Source organism: Parasteatoda tepidariorum, chromosome 11 (assembly GCF_982258835.1).
Source record: "Parasteatoda tepidariorum strain Cologne lab strain chromosome 11, Ptep-v5.0, whole genome shotgun sequence".
Classification (NCBI taxonomy): Eukaryota; Metazoa; Arthropoda; class Arachnida; order Araneae; family Theridiidae; genus Parasteatoda; species Parasteatoda tepidariorum.
This window is the reverse complement of record NC_141765.1, coordinates 100,916,125-100,932,650: the sequence shown is the minus strand read 5'-3', so window position 1 is coordinate 100,932,650 and position 16,526 is coordinate 100,916,125. Positions and strand designations below refer to the sequence as shown.

The 16,526-nt window shown below is 36.8% G+C and overlaps 3 protein-coding genes across 3 annotated transcripts; all 3 read right to left on the bottom strand.

The window, feature by feature from the left end:
* Positions 1 to 4,197: 4,197 nt before the first annotated feature.
* Positions 4,198 to 5,001, bottom strand: LOC147802034 (uncharacterized). The gene is made up of 2 exons (XM_087154555.1): positions 4,777 to 5,001; positions 4,198 to 4,695 (listed from the first exon to the last, which is right to left on the bottom strand). The coding sequence occupies exons 1-2, from the start codon at positions 4,999 to 5,001 to the stop codon at positions 4,198 to 4,200; spliced, it is 723 nt and encodes a 240-aa protein (XP_087010681.1).
* Positions 5,002 to 5,065: 64 nt separating this feature from the next.
* Positions 5,066 to 6,244, bottom strand: LOC147802033 (uncharacterized). Its single transcript, XM_087154554.1, has one exon. It carries the CDS (start codon positions 6,242 to 6,244, stop codon positions 5,066 to 5,068), a length of 1,179 nt encoding a protein of 392 aa, XP_087010680.1.
* Positions 6,245 to 12,484: 6,240 nt separating this feature from the next.
* LOC147802032 (uncharacterized) lies at positions 12,485 to 15,080 on the bottom strand. Its single transcript, XM_087154553.1, has 2 exons — positions 13,097 to 15,080; positions 12,485 to 12,753 (listed from the first exon to the last, which is right to left on the bottom strand). Exons 1-2 carry the CDS (start codon positions 15,078 to 15,080, stop codon positions 12,485 to 12,487), a joined length of 2,253 nt encoding a protein of 750 aa, XP_087010679.1.
* Positions 15,081 to 16,526: the final 1,446 nt, after the last annotated feature.

Here is a 16,526-nt window from a genome sequence, read left to right as displayed (position 1 = left end):
CACTTGCCCATTTTTACCAACTTTACCATTTTACTACTTTACCATCTTATTATAACTGTCTTGTTTTTAGTCTGCTTTGTCATGTTTACAGGTTTTGTTTGTTTTAAACTGTATTTTTACTTTTTTTTTACTCCTGTTTTATTGTAATGTCTTTTAAGTCATGTACCTCAGATTTTATACTGTTCTTCGGCACCCCTGGGCGTTTTTGCCTTCGGAGCGTGTTTACTTTTATCCTGTTGCAGATTTTAAATGCTTTACCATTTTTTAAAATTGGTTTTACATATTATGTCAGCTGGTCTGACTAATGGTTTTACCCTTGCCCTTTAGCTAATGATAAGTTGATTGATTTTAATTCCAAATTTTAAACATTGGTGGTGGTTTTTTTTACATTGTACTACTGTAAGTTTTTTTTGTTGTACTTTTGTCTCCAGCTCGTCAACTTTTTCAATGTTTAATCACTCTGGTGTCACCTTTGCTTGATAGAACCCTGTCGAGCAATGTCTCTTTGTTACTTTTACCCCAGCTATACTGGTGCTCAGGGTATGTATTATTTTATACCTTCCTCTAACTGTCACTATCCTTGCCAAAAGCAAAATGCTATGTAAAATAGGACAATTTTTTAAGGCTATAAGGGTCTGTTGACCTGCCATATAAGGATCTGTTGACCTGATATTTTTAAACATTTTATTACTATGTTAATTTATGTAAATGGCCTGTTGCCATCCCGATTCTTCTAGGTATATTTTTTGTATTTTATATATAGGGGTATGTTGACCTTTTTTTAATGTATTCCATAGTATTTGGCGTATGGGCCTATTGGCCTAGGCCGCTGTAAAACTTTCAAATGACTTGCATATAAATATCAGTTATTTGAATTCCAATTTTGACATATTTGATAGACGTTCTTGGCGAATAACCGACTTTTTCAACTCTAAATACAAATTAATAACTGAGAAGAAATTTAATAAATTACTCAAATCAGGGCTCGAAAAAACTCAAAAATTTTACCCGTCCCCGAGGACGGCTTGTCCAACAATGTACACGTCCTCCTTTGAAACTAACCCGTCGCTTCTAAATAAATAAAAATATAATTTTCTCTTATACAAACATTTATATAAATTGCTCAATGAATTAGTAGTTACTAGGATTACAAATACTAGGATTGCATTATACAGTAATAAAAGGAATACTAGGTTACTATTAGGAACCTAGTATTCCTTTTATTGTATTGTGAGATATTCTTGGTGGTATCCAAATAAGACACATAATAACAAAGGTATAAGTTTAATAAAACAATAAAACATAACATAACAATAACAATGCTTACAGCACGTAACAAGGTTAGCGATGAACATCTATTAGGAATGGGCATATATACTCTCTGGAAAGGTAAGGCAGCGCCGCTATTCAGAAACTACAGGCTGTCGTCGTTGACTCGTAGTGATGACGGAAGGTGACGTCGGTTGACATCACAACACTCCTTTTCCCTAGGATAGAACAAAGTCCTTGAACCTGCTTGGCCTGACGATGGTATGTCTGGGCCTCAAGTGTCTGGAAGTCTGTTCTGGAACTGGAACAGAAGACTCTTGATTTGGTATTGTAGGTTCAACTACTGCACTCTGCGAATCAGCACTTGAAGGAATGGGAGATGGTACTTCAGTCTCAACACTCGTTGCTGGTGGAGATGATACACTAGGGTCGGACGGAACAGTCAACGGATCAGGAATACGTTTCCGCATTTGATCCACATGACGTTTAACTACCTCGCCTCCTGTAGTCACAGCTTGGTAGGAAACTGGACCTGTGGGTTTAATGACCGTTGCTGAAAGCCACTTTGGACCCTGTCCATAGTTTCTCACAATCTCTGGATCGTCGGCACTGAACGATCTTGGAAGAGAACTACCATTTTTTTCTATACGCATCTTGCTCCTGTCTCAACTTCCTCTCAGCCGTCAGATCTGGGTGGAGTCTATCTAAGACGGTCCTTAGCTTCCTCCCCATCAACAGTTCCGCAGGACTAGCACCTGTTGTGGTGGTGGGAGTACAATGTTGTTGAAGAAGGAACTTGGCAAGCCTCTTCCTCCAATTTCCCTTCACAATGCGCCTTAGGGCATCTTTGACGGTCTGGACTGTTCTTTCAGCCTGACCATTTCCGGACGGACGTCTTGGTGCGATCATGACCCTTCGGACGAGATTCCTCTCTAAGAAAATCTGGTAATCCGATGCTCGAAACTGACCTCCGTTATCGGAAACGATGACTTCAGGTATCCCATGGGTAGCAAAGATTTCTCGCAGGACGTCGACTGTTGCAGAGGCAGAAGTCATCTGACTCACTTCTATCCACTTTGACATGGCATCTACTATGATGAGGAATTCTTGTCCCTGGAACGGACCTGCAAAATCTATATGAAGACGGGACCAAGGTTTCTCTGGAATCTCCCATGGATGCACTGGAGCTTTAGGAGGGGCATGGCGTGTCTGTTGACATTCCTGGCATCTTTGAACATGCACTTCTATGTCGTGGTCCATGCCTGGCCACCACACGTATGAACGTGCGAGAGCTTTCATTCTTTCGATCCCTGGCTTGTCAATTCGACCCCTGGCAACAATAGCGCTGGCTTGGAAAGCTTCATCGTGGACTTTAGACCATTTCCACACTGAATCCCTATCTAGAAGCCTATGTAATACTTCAGCTTTCGTAGCTTTGCCCTTTAGAAAACTATTATAAAAGTTTATCAAACCCAAAAACGCTTGTAACTGAACTTTATTTTTAGGTACCGGAAAAGCATGAATCGCTTCTACTTTACTTTTGGAGGGGTGGATACCCTTCGCATCGATACGGTAGCCCAAAAAATCTACTTCCGTTACCCCAAATAAGCATTTGCTCCCGTTTGCTTTAAGTCCCGCTTTTCTCAAACGATCTAGTACTTGTTCCAAACGAGCGGCTAACTCTTCTTCCGAACTTCTTCTGACGAGTACATCATCAAAATATGGAACAACCCCTTCTAAATTTCGAAACAAATCTTCGATTAAATTTTGAAATATTCCTGGGGCTACGTTAATTCCGAATTGAAGTCTTTTTACCTTATACGCACCCTTATGCGTGATGATAGTCTGAGCTTCAGCGGAAGCATCATCAACCGGTAATTGTAAATATGCTTGAGCCAAATCTATCTTAGCATAATAACCTTCTCCTTTAAGATTAGAAAGAAGATGATTTACCGCGGGAATTGGATAAGGATGTGCGTTCATTGCTTTGTTTAACGTGATTTTATAATCACCGCACAAACGTACTTCTCCTGACGGTTTAATCACTGGAACAACTCGTTTCAATAAATGCTGAGAGTCGATTAAATCTAGATCGAAAGTTTCACGTTCTTTTGAGTCTTGAATGAAGTGAGCAGGCGTAAGGGGTTTCAATTCGTTGGGGTCGTCTGACAAATATGTTAATGGTCTCGCATTTATAGCCGCCTCACAGTCGTAAAGCAAAGTCAACATTTCTTCGTAGGTGACACAAGCTCTGCTCAAACATTTTCGAAGGAGTTCCTTAACGCAGCGAACCATTCGTTCCCAAAAACCACCATACCATGGAGATGGTGGGCTAAACAACCACTTAACTTTCTGTAGAGAACATTCTGTTTGTATGAAATCCCAATCTAAATATTTTAACGCATTTGCTGTACCTACGAAATTCGTACCATTATCTGTATAAAGAGTAGAGCATCTTCCTCTCCTTGCCCAAAATCTTCGTGAGGCTTGCATAAATGATTCTGTGGAGAGAGATGAAACTAGCTCCAGGTGGACTGCTCCATATACTGCACACGTGAAAAGCCTTGTTTCCACCACGTAAGAAAAGAGGACCAGCTAGATCTGCGCCAGTTATCTGAAATGCTGAGACTCGGTTTACTCTGTCAGGCGGTAAAGGAGCTGGCTCAGTATTAACATTTCTAGAAGTCAGTTTTTTTCATGGTACACATTGTCGCAAAACGGCTCTTACAACTCTCCGTCCTTTGGGAATCCAGAATCTTTCTCTTAACTGTGCTAGTATCGTTAATACACCAGCATGCATCAAAGATCTATGAGTATGCAAAATGAGTCTTTCTAGAAGAGGATGGTCTGGTAAAACTATAGGATATGTGAAGTCCTCCGGATCTTGACTGAGGATAAGTCTTGTTTGAACTTTCAAAATTTCCTTTTCTACGAAGAATTGTATTGTATCCTTGTACTTCTCACGTATGTCAGAAGGCCATTCATACGGTATGATTTTTTAAGAGTATTTTCTGCACATTCAATCTCTTCACATGAGATCGCACCAGTCAACTTATAAGAGTTTTTCTTAATGCTGTTACAAAATCTCAGAACATAAGCAGTCATTCTAAGAATCCTTATGTAACTCGAAAAGTATAAAAATCTTTGTCCAAATTTCTCTTCGTTTTCAGCTGCTAAATTTGTTATCACTGTCTTACGTCGCTCCAGAAAAGCTTCATCCGGAACGGATATTTCAGACACTGGCCAAGATTTTGCTTCTTCGTATAACCAGCTGGGACTCTCCCACCACTGACTTTGCAATAGATCTGCCCAGTCGCAAAAGCGAGTAGCAAAGTCGGCAGGGATGACTTCTCCAGGTACATGTTTCGAGTCATCTATATTGGTCAATTCTCTGATTTCTTTCACTCGATTTCCAACGAATGTATTCTATGGCTCCTTTCTCGTAATCCAGCTCAAAACTGTCATTGAATCAGTCCAAAAAAGGGTTCTAGAGGAAATGGGCAGAACAGAACGTAGAGTTGCGGCTAAACGAGCTTCGAGGGCGGCTCCCAGTAATTCAAGTCTTGGGATGGTTGGTTTTTGCATTGGAGCAAGTCGAGCTTTAGCAGCTATTAATTTGACTGTCACTTGACCTCGGTATTCACATCGCAAGAAAGCACAAGTAGCATATGCAAAAGAAGATGCATCTGTGAAAATATGCAGTTCGACATTATCGTAATTTACAGGCAACATTCTTCGAGGAATGGTACATTCAGGTATGAGAGCAGTGGTTTTCTCCCACCGTCTGTACTTCTGCTCAAGTTGTGCTGATAATGCATCCTCCCAACTTAGTTTCTCTCTCCACGCTTCCTGCAAAAGGAATTTGGGCAAACAATAGCGCTGGAGCAGTAAAGCTTATTGGATCGTAAATACTGTTGATGATAGAAAGAAGTAAACGTTTCGTAACTGCCTTTTCATTGACGGTAACTAAATTTAACGGCATCTTACATGAAAGTTCATCACTAACTAAATTCCATTTCATACCAAGAACCATTTCCGTTTCTTGTCCTTCCCTAGAGTTATTGGAAGCCCAGCATCGTAATTCAAACCCACCTTCTTTCATTATTTGGATAGCTTGAGATTTTAAATGCTCCAGTTCATCGACGTTATTAACACTTGTGACTAGGTTTTCCACGTAAAATCCTTCTCTTAAATTATCAATCGTATTCTTAAGACTCTCTGTTTGGAATTTCTGCAATCCTAGATGATAATTTATTGTGGCATTTAAAAGAAATGGACTGGAAGACACACCGAACACCACTCTGCAGTGTCGATAAGTCTTAAATGTTGTGCATTCAGCGTCTTCCCACCACAAGAACCTTAGTACATCTCTGTCTTCGACTCTTAAACGTATCTGAAGAAATGCTTGTTTTAAGTCGGCAATAACTCCTAATGCCCCTGAACGGAATCTCAACAGTAATGGCAGTATCCTATGTATAAGATTCGGTCCCACACTTAAGCATTCATTCAAGGAAGCAAATCCAGGTTTCTTGAAAGATGCGTCGAAAACTGGTCGAACCTTCGTAGTATTGCTGGATAGCTTGATGACTGGTCTATGGGGGAGATAATGACCTGTTTTCGTAATCTGCTCTTTTGGTACAGTTTCTATACTACCTTCTGATTCCCATTGTTTAAATACAGCGTCGTAAGCATCAAAATAATTTTCGTTTAACAAACGTTTAGTTGCTGTGCGAAGTCTGGATTCTGCTATGTCATATTTATCATAAAGGGCAGGATGTCCAGCCAACCATGGCAAAGATACTTCATATCTCTGATCTTCACAGACTCTTAATGTTTCTCTGAAATGGATCAACGTTTCTTCCTCTAGTTGCATCTTATTTTTTCTTTCCATGGGATTTTCAATGCCTAAAACGTCCAAATCCCATATTTTTGGCAACTCCTTATTTTGCAAACTTAATGCGACTAAGTTAACCATTTTCTTTTTTCTTCTTAGACCTAAAATTGTCCAACCTAGTAAGGTTTCTATGGCTGAAACTCCCGATATCTTAACACTTCTATTTTTCCAGTCAGAATTCTTCCAAGTACATCAGCTCCTAGAAGAACTCTTATAGGGGGCGTATCTTTTCCAACATCTGTTATTTCTATTCCTCGAGAAGCCAGATCAGCAAGTAAACTTCTATACTGTATCCTTGGTAGCTCTGAGCAAATTTTTGCTTGGTCAAGAAGAGATATTGAGGTCGTATATTTGCGATTTAAACTTTCAACAGTTACCATATATCTCTTATGCTCTGAAGCAGGAGAAGTTCCCCCACCAAACAGTCCTTGAGAAAACACTTCGCTTCCAGTGGGAGAAAGTTTCAGTTCTTCAGCCAAACTCTTTTCAATATAGGAACGCTGTGACCCATCATCCATTAGTGCACGAACACAGACTTCCTTGTCTCTGTTTCGTAGTCTGCGTAATTGTTTTGAGATATATTTCACGTTCAGAAGGACGATTCGTGAACAATATTTCTGTTGCTTTCTGTTCATCACCTGCTATTTTGTCCTTAGACGAAGAATTAATTCCTTTCCGTAGATCTGGGCAAAGTATAGTGTAATGCCTCCGTTTACAAACTAAGCACCTTACATTACTGTGACATCTTTTTGCCATGTGACCAGATTTGAGGCAAACAAGACAGCATCTCTTTTGTATACCTCGTGATTTTCTGTCCTCATAACTCATTTCTGCTATTTTCTGACAGTCTTGACTTGGATGTGATCGGTCACAGAAAATACAATTGTTTTTTCCTACTGAGGTGTTGGCGATCAGTGTAGTAGCAGTAGGTTCATCTGTTTGGATCGATTTGTGGTAATCTTTTCGTTTCTCGCCACTTCCCTTATCTCTACCAAACCCTTCACGAGCTAAACTGATCATTTCTTCAGATTCGACCTCATGTCTCAAAAAACACATTAGTTTTTCGAGGGATCTCTGACTGGTAACGCCATCAGTATTTTCAGAAATTCTACTCCGTTCCCAGGCTCGCATAACATTTTCAGGTAAGCATGACTCTACAAGATGCTCTAGAAAATCAGCAAATTTCTCTTTCGTACGTCCCAAACTTTCCAAAGCTCTTAATTTTGTCTCCAGCATATCGTAGAGGGTTGCTAAATCAGGAGAATTCTTTCCGGCAGTAGCATTTTTCATAACAAGTGAAAGGAGATCTCGAACGTATATTTGTACTAAAAGATCTTCTCGGCCAAACCTTAATTTCAATTATTTAATGGCTTTCGGATAATTCTCTGCTGTTATTGGGAAACTAATCTTGCTGCCCTGGATTCGGGTACCATAGATTGGTATAAATATTGGAACTTGTCGATCGCAGATAAATCTTCGGATTCATGGATTTTTGAAAATATACTCCGGAATGTGAGATATTCTTTAGGATCACCAGAGAATGTCTTCAATTCAAATTTCGATAGTTTTAGTTTCACGGCATTATCCTCTAATGAACTTTTGGCGATGGAACCGGAGTCCTTATTCAAAAAATTTGCGACTTTTGCGTCTAGTTCAAGATAATTATCTCTGTAATTTTCCGCTGCTTCAAAATCAGTTTCGTATTCAGCAACGGTCTCAGGTTTTTCTAAAAGTACTGAGGATATTTCATTTTGAATTTCATTCAAACGAGAAAATTTATCTTGCAATTGTGACCTTAGTGCCTGCAACTGATTAATATCCTTGGCAACAGTTTCCGGTGTCGCCAAATATTGCGCCAACTTATTCGACGTGGTCGTAAAAGTTGTTCTTAATGACTTTCTTTTCACTTTAAGAGCATCTATATTCTTAATGTAAATAATATTTAGTCAGTTTATTTACTAAATTCACTTAATAAACCCTCAGTTTCTACTTATTCTAAATCTCGAGTTAATTTTCTTTTTTAAACTTAATTCAGATCAAACATATAAACTGTACATAAAAGAAGACTTCGTAAAAAAAGATAACAGAAGCAGCCAAAATTCAAAATTATTCGTACCTATTTAATCCTTGACAAAGTAATATCTTGTTCGTAATTTTGCCGTCTTCTATTTTACATCGAAATGCAGAGTATAATGTCCTGTCGCGGACGCCACTTTATTATGACTCAAGTTTCTTTTGCTTCTAATTACTTTATTTTACAATACAACACTCAGAATAATAGGACTATTTACAATATATTATTTATACAATATTATACAATATACATAAACTTACATCATAAAGATGAAAATCGTATCGAATTCTCTTAAACGCAACGTATCGTAAGTTCTTTAACGTAATATTATAAACATAAATAGAACATAAAAAATAATTGCCAGTTTCACAAACGCAAAAGATAATGTTAATACAAAATAAAATAAAGAAAACATGACGGAATTGACAAACTTAATGTGAGTGGCAACAGCATTCAATACAAACACTTAAACGTTTTTTAGACGTTTAGGAAGCTCCCAGTAGAAAAATATCAATTCAACAGCGGCCTTTTAAAGCATTCTCACTTCAATTAATTAATTAATTCCTAATTGAGTTTAAATGAAATATTGTCATGTTTTTAGTGCATGAATCTGAATTGAACAACCTGATAATGCTCACTCTGGTTATTGTTATCTGGTTGCTCACTACGTGCTCTTGCGCGCCGAATCCAATCAATTAAAAATGAAAAATGTTGCCAGCGCGAGAAAAGAAATATCATCGGTTTTATTGATACATGCATATGTACGTATTAGCGTTTTATATAATATAGATATTACTGATACTTATTGTATCGAGTAATTTTTTTATTGATTGTATATCTAAAGGAAGTTTTGACTGTAAATTACAATGTACATTTCTTAAGTTACATACTTTGTCTGTCATATTTTAATGTACATTAAACCCAATATAAAATAAAAGTCTAGATAAAGCACTGGCATCCTTTCGTCAATATTAACTTCAAAAGCTCGTAATTTTGGTTCAACGCTCTGCTTAATCTGTATTTTAATTTATTTAAGCTTGGTGCAAACAAAGATCCATCTAAGCCTTTATGTTGGTCCATTTTTTACTCTTTTAAACCATAAAATAAACAACAAAGTTTTACTTTATCAGCTTAGGGATATTGGTCATTATAATGCATATCAATTACTGCTTTTTCCTGTTAAACTCAATGTAAAGAAAAGGAACATTAGAGTCAACTTATTATATAATGTTAGAGCATTAATTCAAAAAGAACTGAAACTTATACAAAAAAGCAGTATTAAATTTATTTATAAAATATTGACAGGATTATGATTTTTTCAATCAGAATAATTCACTTTTTCTTTTCTGCCTCAAGTAATATTTTATACTGTACAAGCATGTTGTTTTCGTTTAATAAAAATAATTTTGTTTCATTTTTTGTTGGTTGAAATTTATTGTGGAATCTAGAATGGCTATACTAATGGTCAGTCAGTACGTTAAAACGTTATAATGATTTTTTTAAAGCAATGAATCCAGTTCTATTGTTTTGAAAAAATTGAAAAGAACGTTGTGCCACCGATAAAAGACTCCAAACCAGGATAACACCAGCCAAAGAGTATGTTTCTCCTTTTTAAATCGTGTACAGAAAAAAAAATCAAAAGTACAATTTTTAGCAGTGAGGAAACCTAATTATTAAAAAACTAGGAGGCTTCGCCCCCTGCTCGCTGGTACTCGCCAACCCTCGGAACTGCTTTCGCAGTTCATTTCAGATTGCAAAGCAATCCGGTGCGCGCTTTACTCGCTCATTGGATACGTTCTTAACGTCTAGCTTTTGTATACTTTTTTGAACACTGAAGTTCCGAAAACTTTTCACTGTAGAAAATTCTAAACCTGTACATTTCAATATTAATTTGAAATTGCAAACAGTTCACATATTTTTCTTAATCACACTATTCTAAATTTTAGTTGTTGAGAAAAGTAACTGTTGTAAGTTTTGTTTTAAAGTCTTTCCCACAAAAGGGCTAAAGCCATGTGTTGTAAAACAATATGAAATAGTAGTCTGCCACTGAACGCCGGATGTAAAGATAATTTTGTATTTTTAATTCTCTGAATAGCGCCACCCTAATATGGAATTTGTAAAATAAATGTATATATTTTTGATTGATTTGAGATCATTTTGCGTTTTCATCAGTGTTCAGAAGCAGAACAACTATAAGTTTTTTATTTTATCACAAAAATATAAAATGTATAAAAAACAAAGAAAAGAGTAAGAAAATGAGTTTATTAAAGTTGTTTATTTAAAACTTTTTATAGAATTTCTTCAAAAACACAATTGTTAATTTGGGCATTTGGCGATACAACACTTATAGAATTGAAGGATTTCACCCTTGATAGTCCAACATATAATTGACCGTGGCTAAACACTGGTTTAGTTAAATCTAAACAAATTTTATCGAAAGTTTGTCCCTGGGCTTTGTTTATAGTCATCGAAAAAGCTAATCTAATTGGAAACTGCTTGCGTTTGAATTTAAACGGCATATTATTATCAGGTGGAATTCGAGGTATAAGATGAAATTCACTGTTACCATCATCACAAATTTTTTTTGCTACAATGATATTTTTCTCTAATGTAACTACTGTTAATCTTGTACCATTGAAAAGACCTCTAGAAGGAGCTAAGTTTCGAAGTAACATAACTATAGCTCCTGTTTTTAATTTTAATTTGTGAGGAGGCATTCCAGTTGGAGTTAAATTATTTAAAAATTCTTCAGGGTATGATAGTTGGTCTTGAGGGTCATCACTGACTATATTATCGGTACTCTCATAAATAACTTCACTTCCTGGTAAGCATGCTAATACACGGTTATTATTTAGTAATGGTGAATCATTGGTTACAGTAAGTATAGCTCTACCTTTTAATTCTGCAGGTGTTATTGTACTAAAAGTGATATCTTGAAAAAGCTGTTTTACTGGATCTTGAATTTCAGGATAGCAAATTGGGGGCAATATAATTTGATCTCCACTTGCACCCTCCCCAACTTGTAACAGCCAATCAGCAAATTCTCTTCCAGAAGCCAGAGCACGCATATTTTCAGTTAATTTGAAAACAAAAAATTTAGTCCAAAGTGCGTGTTTTTTAATACAGCTCGCAACTGTCAAAGCTCTGGAACCTCTCTGAATAACCGGAAGAACCTGTCGAAAATCTCCACCCAGCAAAATAATTTTTCCACCAAACGGTTCATCAAGTTTAGTTAAGTCCTTCAGTAGTCTATCGGGCATGAATGTGCGTCATGGGAACTTCATCCCACACAATCAATTTAGCATCTACAAATAATTTAGTTTCAGGAGTATTGGGTTTCAGATTACACGTAGAAGTAGAATTTAATGTTTAAGGAATTTTAAAAATTGAGTGGGCAGTTCTGCCTCCAATTAATAATGTAGCTGCAATTCCTGTCGATGCTACTGCGATGACTTCATCTCCTTTTCCTTTAACTGCATGTAATAGAGTTGAATATAGAAAAGTTTTCCCTGTCCCAGCAGGACCATCAAGAAAAAAACACTTTTGAACATCAGACTGATTTCCGTAAACAGCATTTCGTACTTCGTCAATCGCTGTTCAGAATTAAGCTTTTCAATATTTGCATTAGCTTTAGACTGTTCTTCAGCAGTGTCGAAGAATATTGGAAAGAGATTTGTCGGTAAATTGACCGAAGGAAGTTTAACTTTTTGCAAGTTTAAGCCGTAAGACTTAAGCAGTTCATTTAATGCTGCTAGTGCATAAAGTGGCCCAGTTTCCTCCGAATATTTATTTATGAAATCTTCAGAAAGAGCTTCTTTATGTTCAACCCAAAGATCGGGAATATTTTCAACCTCGCCAAAGGCACAAATCATGGCAAACAAAACTCTAAGGTAGTTTGGCGTGTGCATTCTTGCAGCTTCAAAAAGAGTGTCATGCCAGTACTGATCTCCATCAAGCAGCCCAAGTTCTTTACACGCCTCTTGAGACGTTTGGCAGAATTTCCCATTGATAGTTTTTAAACTATTAAAGGAGAGTGCACCTTTTTCTCTTAACAATAACATGCGAAGGTAAAATCTCTCAGAATCTTGTACACCAACTATAGGCATTCTTCCAATGACTTTTTGCCCGCCTCGTTGCCTTTTTTTCCATTTATTTGAAGCTTTATCGAAGACATAATGTTCAGGAATATCCGCATAGTAAAATTCATGCGTTTCAACGTCAACTTGGTTCAATTTAAATCAAGCAGTTCAAGTTGTTTCTTTAATTGAAGCTCGTTCAACTGCTTCATTTTCTTGGCCCTCTATAAAGTATATCGGTTGTTGGTCAGGCAAATGAACTGCTAGTCGAACTACTGTGTGAGATTTATCAGACATGCTAAACTCACTTAGACGCCACATTGCCTCTGGAGCGCTAACATATCGTCCATCTAAAAAATTTAAAACTTCATCATGGTTTGCTATCATTGCTATCATTATATTGCTATCATTTTTCAGCACGATAGAAGCTGCATCGTGCCCTTTATATACATATTTATACAAATATTTTACACTTTTTACAGATGCGCAAACTTCAACATTGATATGTGCATTATACTTGATAAGGTAAGGATTATATGGAACAATCCAACGATTATCAATGTGATGCTTGCCAACTTTGACTGGCTCAGTGGAGCGTCTTTTGTAAACTGGATAGCCATTTTCTTCTGTCTACTCTTTGAAATCTTTAGGAAATTGCTTCGAGCATTTACCATCTCTCATACATGGGGAATTTTGGTTTAAATAACCACAGGGGCCATGGACCCTTGTAACAATTTCAAAAAGACGTTGATTTATATTTACATTAGGTGATTCTGCTCTTACCTATGTCGTCTTTTGAACGAATTTTGGAGGAAGAGTCTAATGTCAGTAAAATATGGCTATGAGGCAAGCCCCGCTTTTGGAATTCAATAACATATATGTAAGAAGTAACAATTCCAAATATATTTCTCTTTATGAGATCGTCCAAAAGCTCTGACAGCTTCATCTTGAAAACTCGTACAATAATATCTGGTCTATTCTCGGGTTTTTCCCGACCATTCATGGCATTTAAAATTTCAGGCCAGGCAGGATTACAGGTAAATGTAACAAACAGGTCCGGTTGCTCAAATTTTCTGACCATAGCCATAGCATCTTGATCATTTTGTTGCATAAATCTTGGGCTTCCTTGAAAAGAAGAAGGCAATATGATAAGCTTTCCTACGCGTAAATTGTTATTCAAGGCTTGTGTTGTTAAAGCATCCAAAAGTTCCTGGTAAAATTTTACTCTTAGATCTTTTTGATTTAAGCGGATGTAGTTAAGTCGAGATCCTTCTGTTTTAGCGTAAGCATCTACCCCAAATTGTTGAAATAATTTGCCACTGCTATGCAAAATACTGAAACCACCATGAACTGAAAGCCTATAAGCATAAAACTGTAGTTGAGTTACTCTATTTCTTTTAGCCGAGCGTCTCTCTTGAACATGTTCAATTTCATTTGACCATCCCTGTTCTCCTCTTGGAAAAAGTAGAGGATAAACCATAGGGTCATTGCATTTATTTAAAGGAGAAATATTTATGCAACCCTTCCCAACTGGATAAATGCATATATCTCTATTTGCTGGTGGTTCGCCTTCATCTCCAACAAATATGGTAGCGACTTCAGTTCTGGAGGCAGGTGCATTATAACGCCGCATATCCGAATCTGAATTTTCAGCAAAAACCATTTTTACCTTTACTGCTGGATTAGCCTGCATTAATTTATGCATTTGCAAATATGATTCAGCATACGGATTTAGTAAACGTAGCATTTCATCCAATTTTTTCCTCACGGAGGCAAGGCAAGATGGATTGTTGGATAGACGCTTTCTGCTTGCTTCAGAAGAATCAAATATATACAACTGTCCATATCCAGGTTTTTTCTTTTCATCTGAATACAATGGGGAAACTCTGTGGTAGATCTGTCCATGAATACGAAAACAATATGGGCCGTATCCAGGAGGTAATTTTACTTCAGCGCACATTGATGCATTATACTCCCGAATATGCTGTTGAAAGTTCCTAGCTTCAACTGAATTATTGGATAGTAAATCCTTTAAAAGTTCAGGAGGATCAGCCAAATTCGGCAATCGGACTTTCCCATCATGGCAGCATTTTGTATATTTTTTACTGGAGTTTAGTTCACCCCGCCAAAAAAGTGCGTGACAAAAATTGCAAACCTCCGTCATACTACCGCAATCGTGTTCCAAGACAGTGACTTCAGTTTGAGAATTCACCCGATTAGCCATATGATGCTCACTACGTTCTCTTGAGCGCCGAAGCCTATCGGCAGCATTCCTGGCCAATCTCCGTTGATGTTGTTCAACAGTTGTTTTATTAGAACGTCGTGCTCGTTCTGTAGCATTTCTAATTGTTCTCCATTGATATTGCTCTTCTGGAGTTTCATTAGAACGTCGTGCTAGTTCTGTAGCATTTCTAATTGTTCTCCGTTGATATTGCTCTTCTGGAGTTTCATTAGAACGTCGTGCTAGTTCTGTAGCATTTCTAATTGTTCTCCATTGATATTGCTCTTCTGGAGTTTCATTAGAACGTCGTGCTAGTTCTGTAGCATTTCTAATTGTTCTCCATTGATATTGCTCTTCTCGAGTTTCATTAGAACGTCGTGCTAGTTCTGTAGCATTTCTAATTGTTCTCCGTTGATATTGCTCTTCTGGAGTTTCATTAGAACGTCGTGCTAGTTCTGTAGCATTTCTAATTGTTCTTCGTTGATATTGCTCTTCTGGAGTTTCATTAGAGCGGCTCTCTCTTCTTCGGAGATTGTTATAAACCATACGTAGGTTATTGAGATTCATGAAATTTAACTTAAAATAAATATGAAATATTAAAACTGCATTCAACTCATAACTAATAATATAACAAAACGTGGAATAGTAAAGCGCTCAATTCAAAATAAAATAGCAATAGCATAACACTTCTCATTTCTCCCAATGAAAAGGAACTATTTCAGTACTCATAACCAACCGTTTTTTTTCTCGGTGACAATCGGAGATAGATAGACATATGATGCTCACTACGTGCTCTTGCGCACCGAATCCAATCAATTAAAAATGAAAACTGTTGCCAGCGCGAGAAAAGAAATATCATCGGTTTTATTGATACATACATACGTACGTATTAGCGTTTTACATAATATAGATTAATTTTAAAGTTTCATTTGAAATAATATTATCTGATATGCATGTTAGTTAAAAAATGTAAAACAGTCTAATGCATATCATTTTCATGCTGGAATATCCACTAGATTCCTATAGATTATTGGAATATATTTTCACTATATTATACTAGAATGGAGATCTGTGAGATTGAACTACACCTTTTGGTCAGTCGGTTTCTATGGGATTACAAAACTGTCAATTCAGGTGATGGAATTGAATTGAATGTAAGGTTTAGTGGCGCAAGGTCCAGATGAGGACATGCTGCGCCAAACAATACGGTAAATTCATTTAAAAACCTAAGTGCATACAAAATTTATTCAGGTGATGGAAGATAGTCTTTTCCATACTAATTATACGTTATGGTGCATAATACACCCCTAGAAATAAAGTATATTGTCCCAAATCAAAAAGTATCAGCTTTCTCTTAAAAAGTTGATGTATAAAATATTTCAGTTTTCTAATCTACTTTAGGGGTTAGCAAAGACATCGTAATTTGAGATTTCCCTTAAAAATATCCCTAAATTCTGTATTTTTCAAACTCAAATACTTATTTCATTAATTTTACTTTATTTTGAACGCCGTTGAACAGCCGATCCAAATCTATGTTTACGACTACAAATGTTCAACTTCGTATCCTTGTAATTCTGATTCTGGTCCAGAAGACGAGGGATTTCCTGGTACCCCCAGGGGTAATGATTTATTGAGGAAACTTGGAGGACCCCGACAGATTTAACTCGCCCGAGTCACTATTTAATACATGGGGGTAATATTCAGTAACAAAAAACTCATATCCATAATTGTTTTTCAATTTTTTCTAGCATCATTTACGTCAAATATAGTCATCGCCAAAGATAACACTGACAGGGGTCTGCTTATTAATTTTTTCCGTGCCGAAGTGTTTTCTTTTTGTTTTAACTTAGGAACTAAGCTGGCCAACTCATATTTGTTCTTTTTTCTATGTTCAGTTGAACAAATATGAATAAAATATGAATGAGCATAACAATCCCAATGAAGAATACGAGTGGGATATATCTGTCCCGATGAAGAATACTAGTGGGATAT

Bases quoted from the DNA above. Each gene is read 5' to 3' on its own strand.
- LOC147802032 (XM_087154553.1), bottom strand. From the start codon at position 15,080: ATGGTTTATAACAATCTCCGAAGAAGAGAGAGCCGCTCTAATGAAACT. The intron at 12,754-13,096 runs GTAAGAGCAGAA...ATGTATATAAAG, and splicing joins TCGTTCAAAAGACGACATAG to GGCACGATGCAGCTTCTATC.
- LOC147802033 (XM_087154554.1), bottom strand. From the start codon at position 6,244: ATGGTTAACTTAGTCGCATTAAGTTTGCAAAATAAGGAGTTGCCAAAA.
- LOC147802034 (XM_087154555.1), bottom strand. From the start codon at position 5,001: ATGTTGCCTGTAAATTACGATAATGTCGAACTGCATATTTTCACAGAT. The intron at 4,696-4,776 runs GTTCTGCCCATT...AAGGAGCCATAG, and splicing joins TAGCCGCAACTCTACGTTCT to AATACATTCGTTGGAAATCG.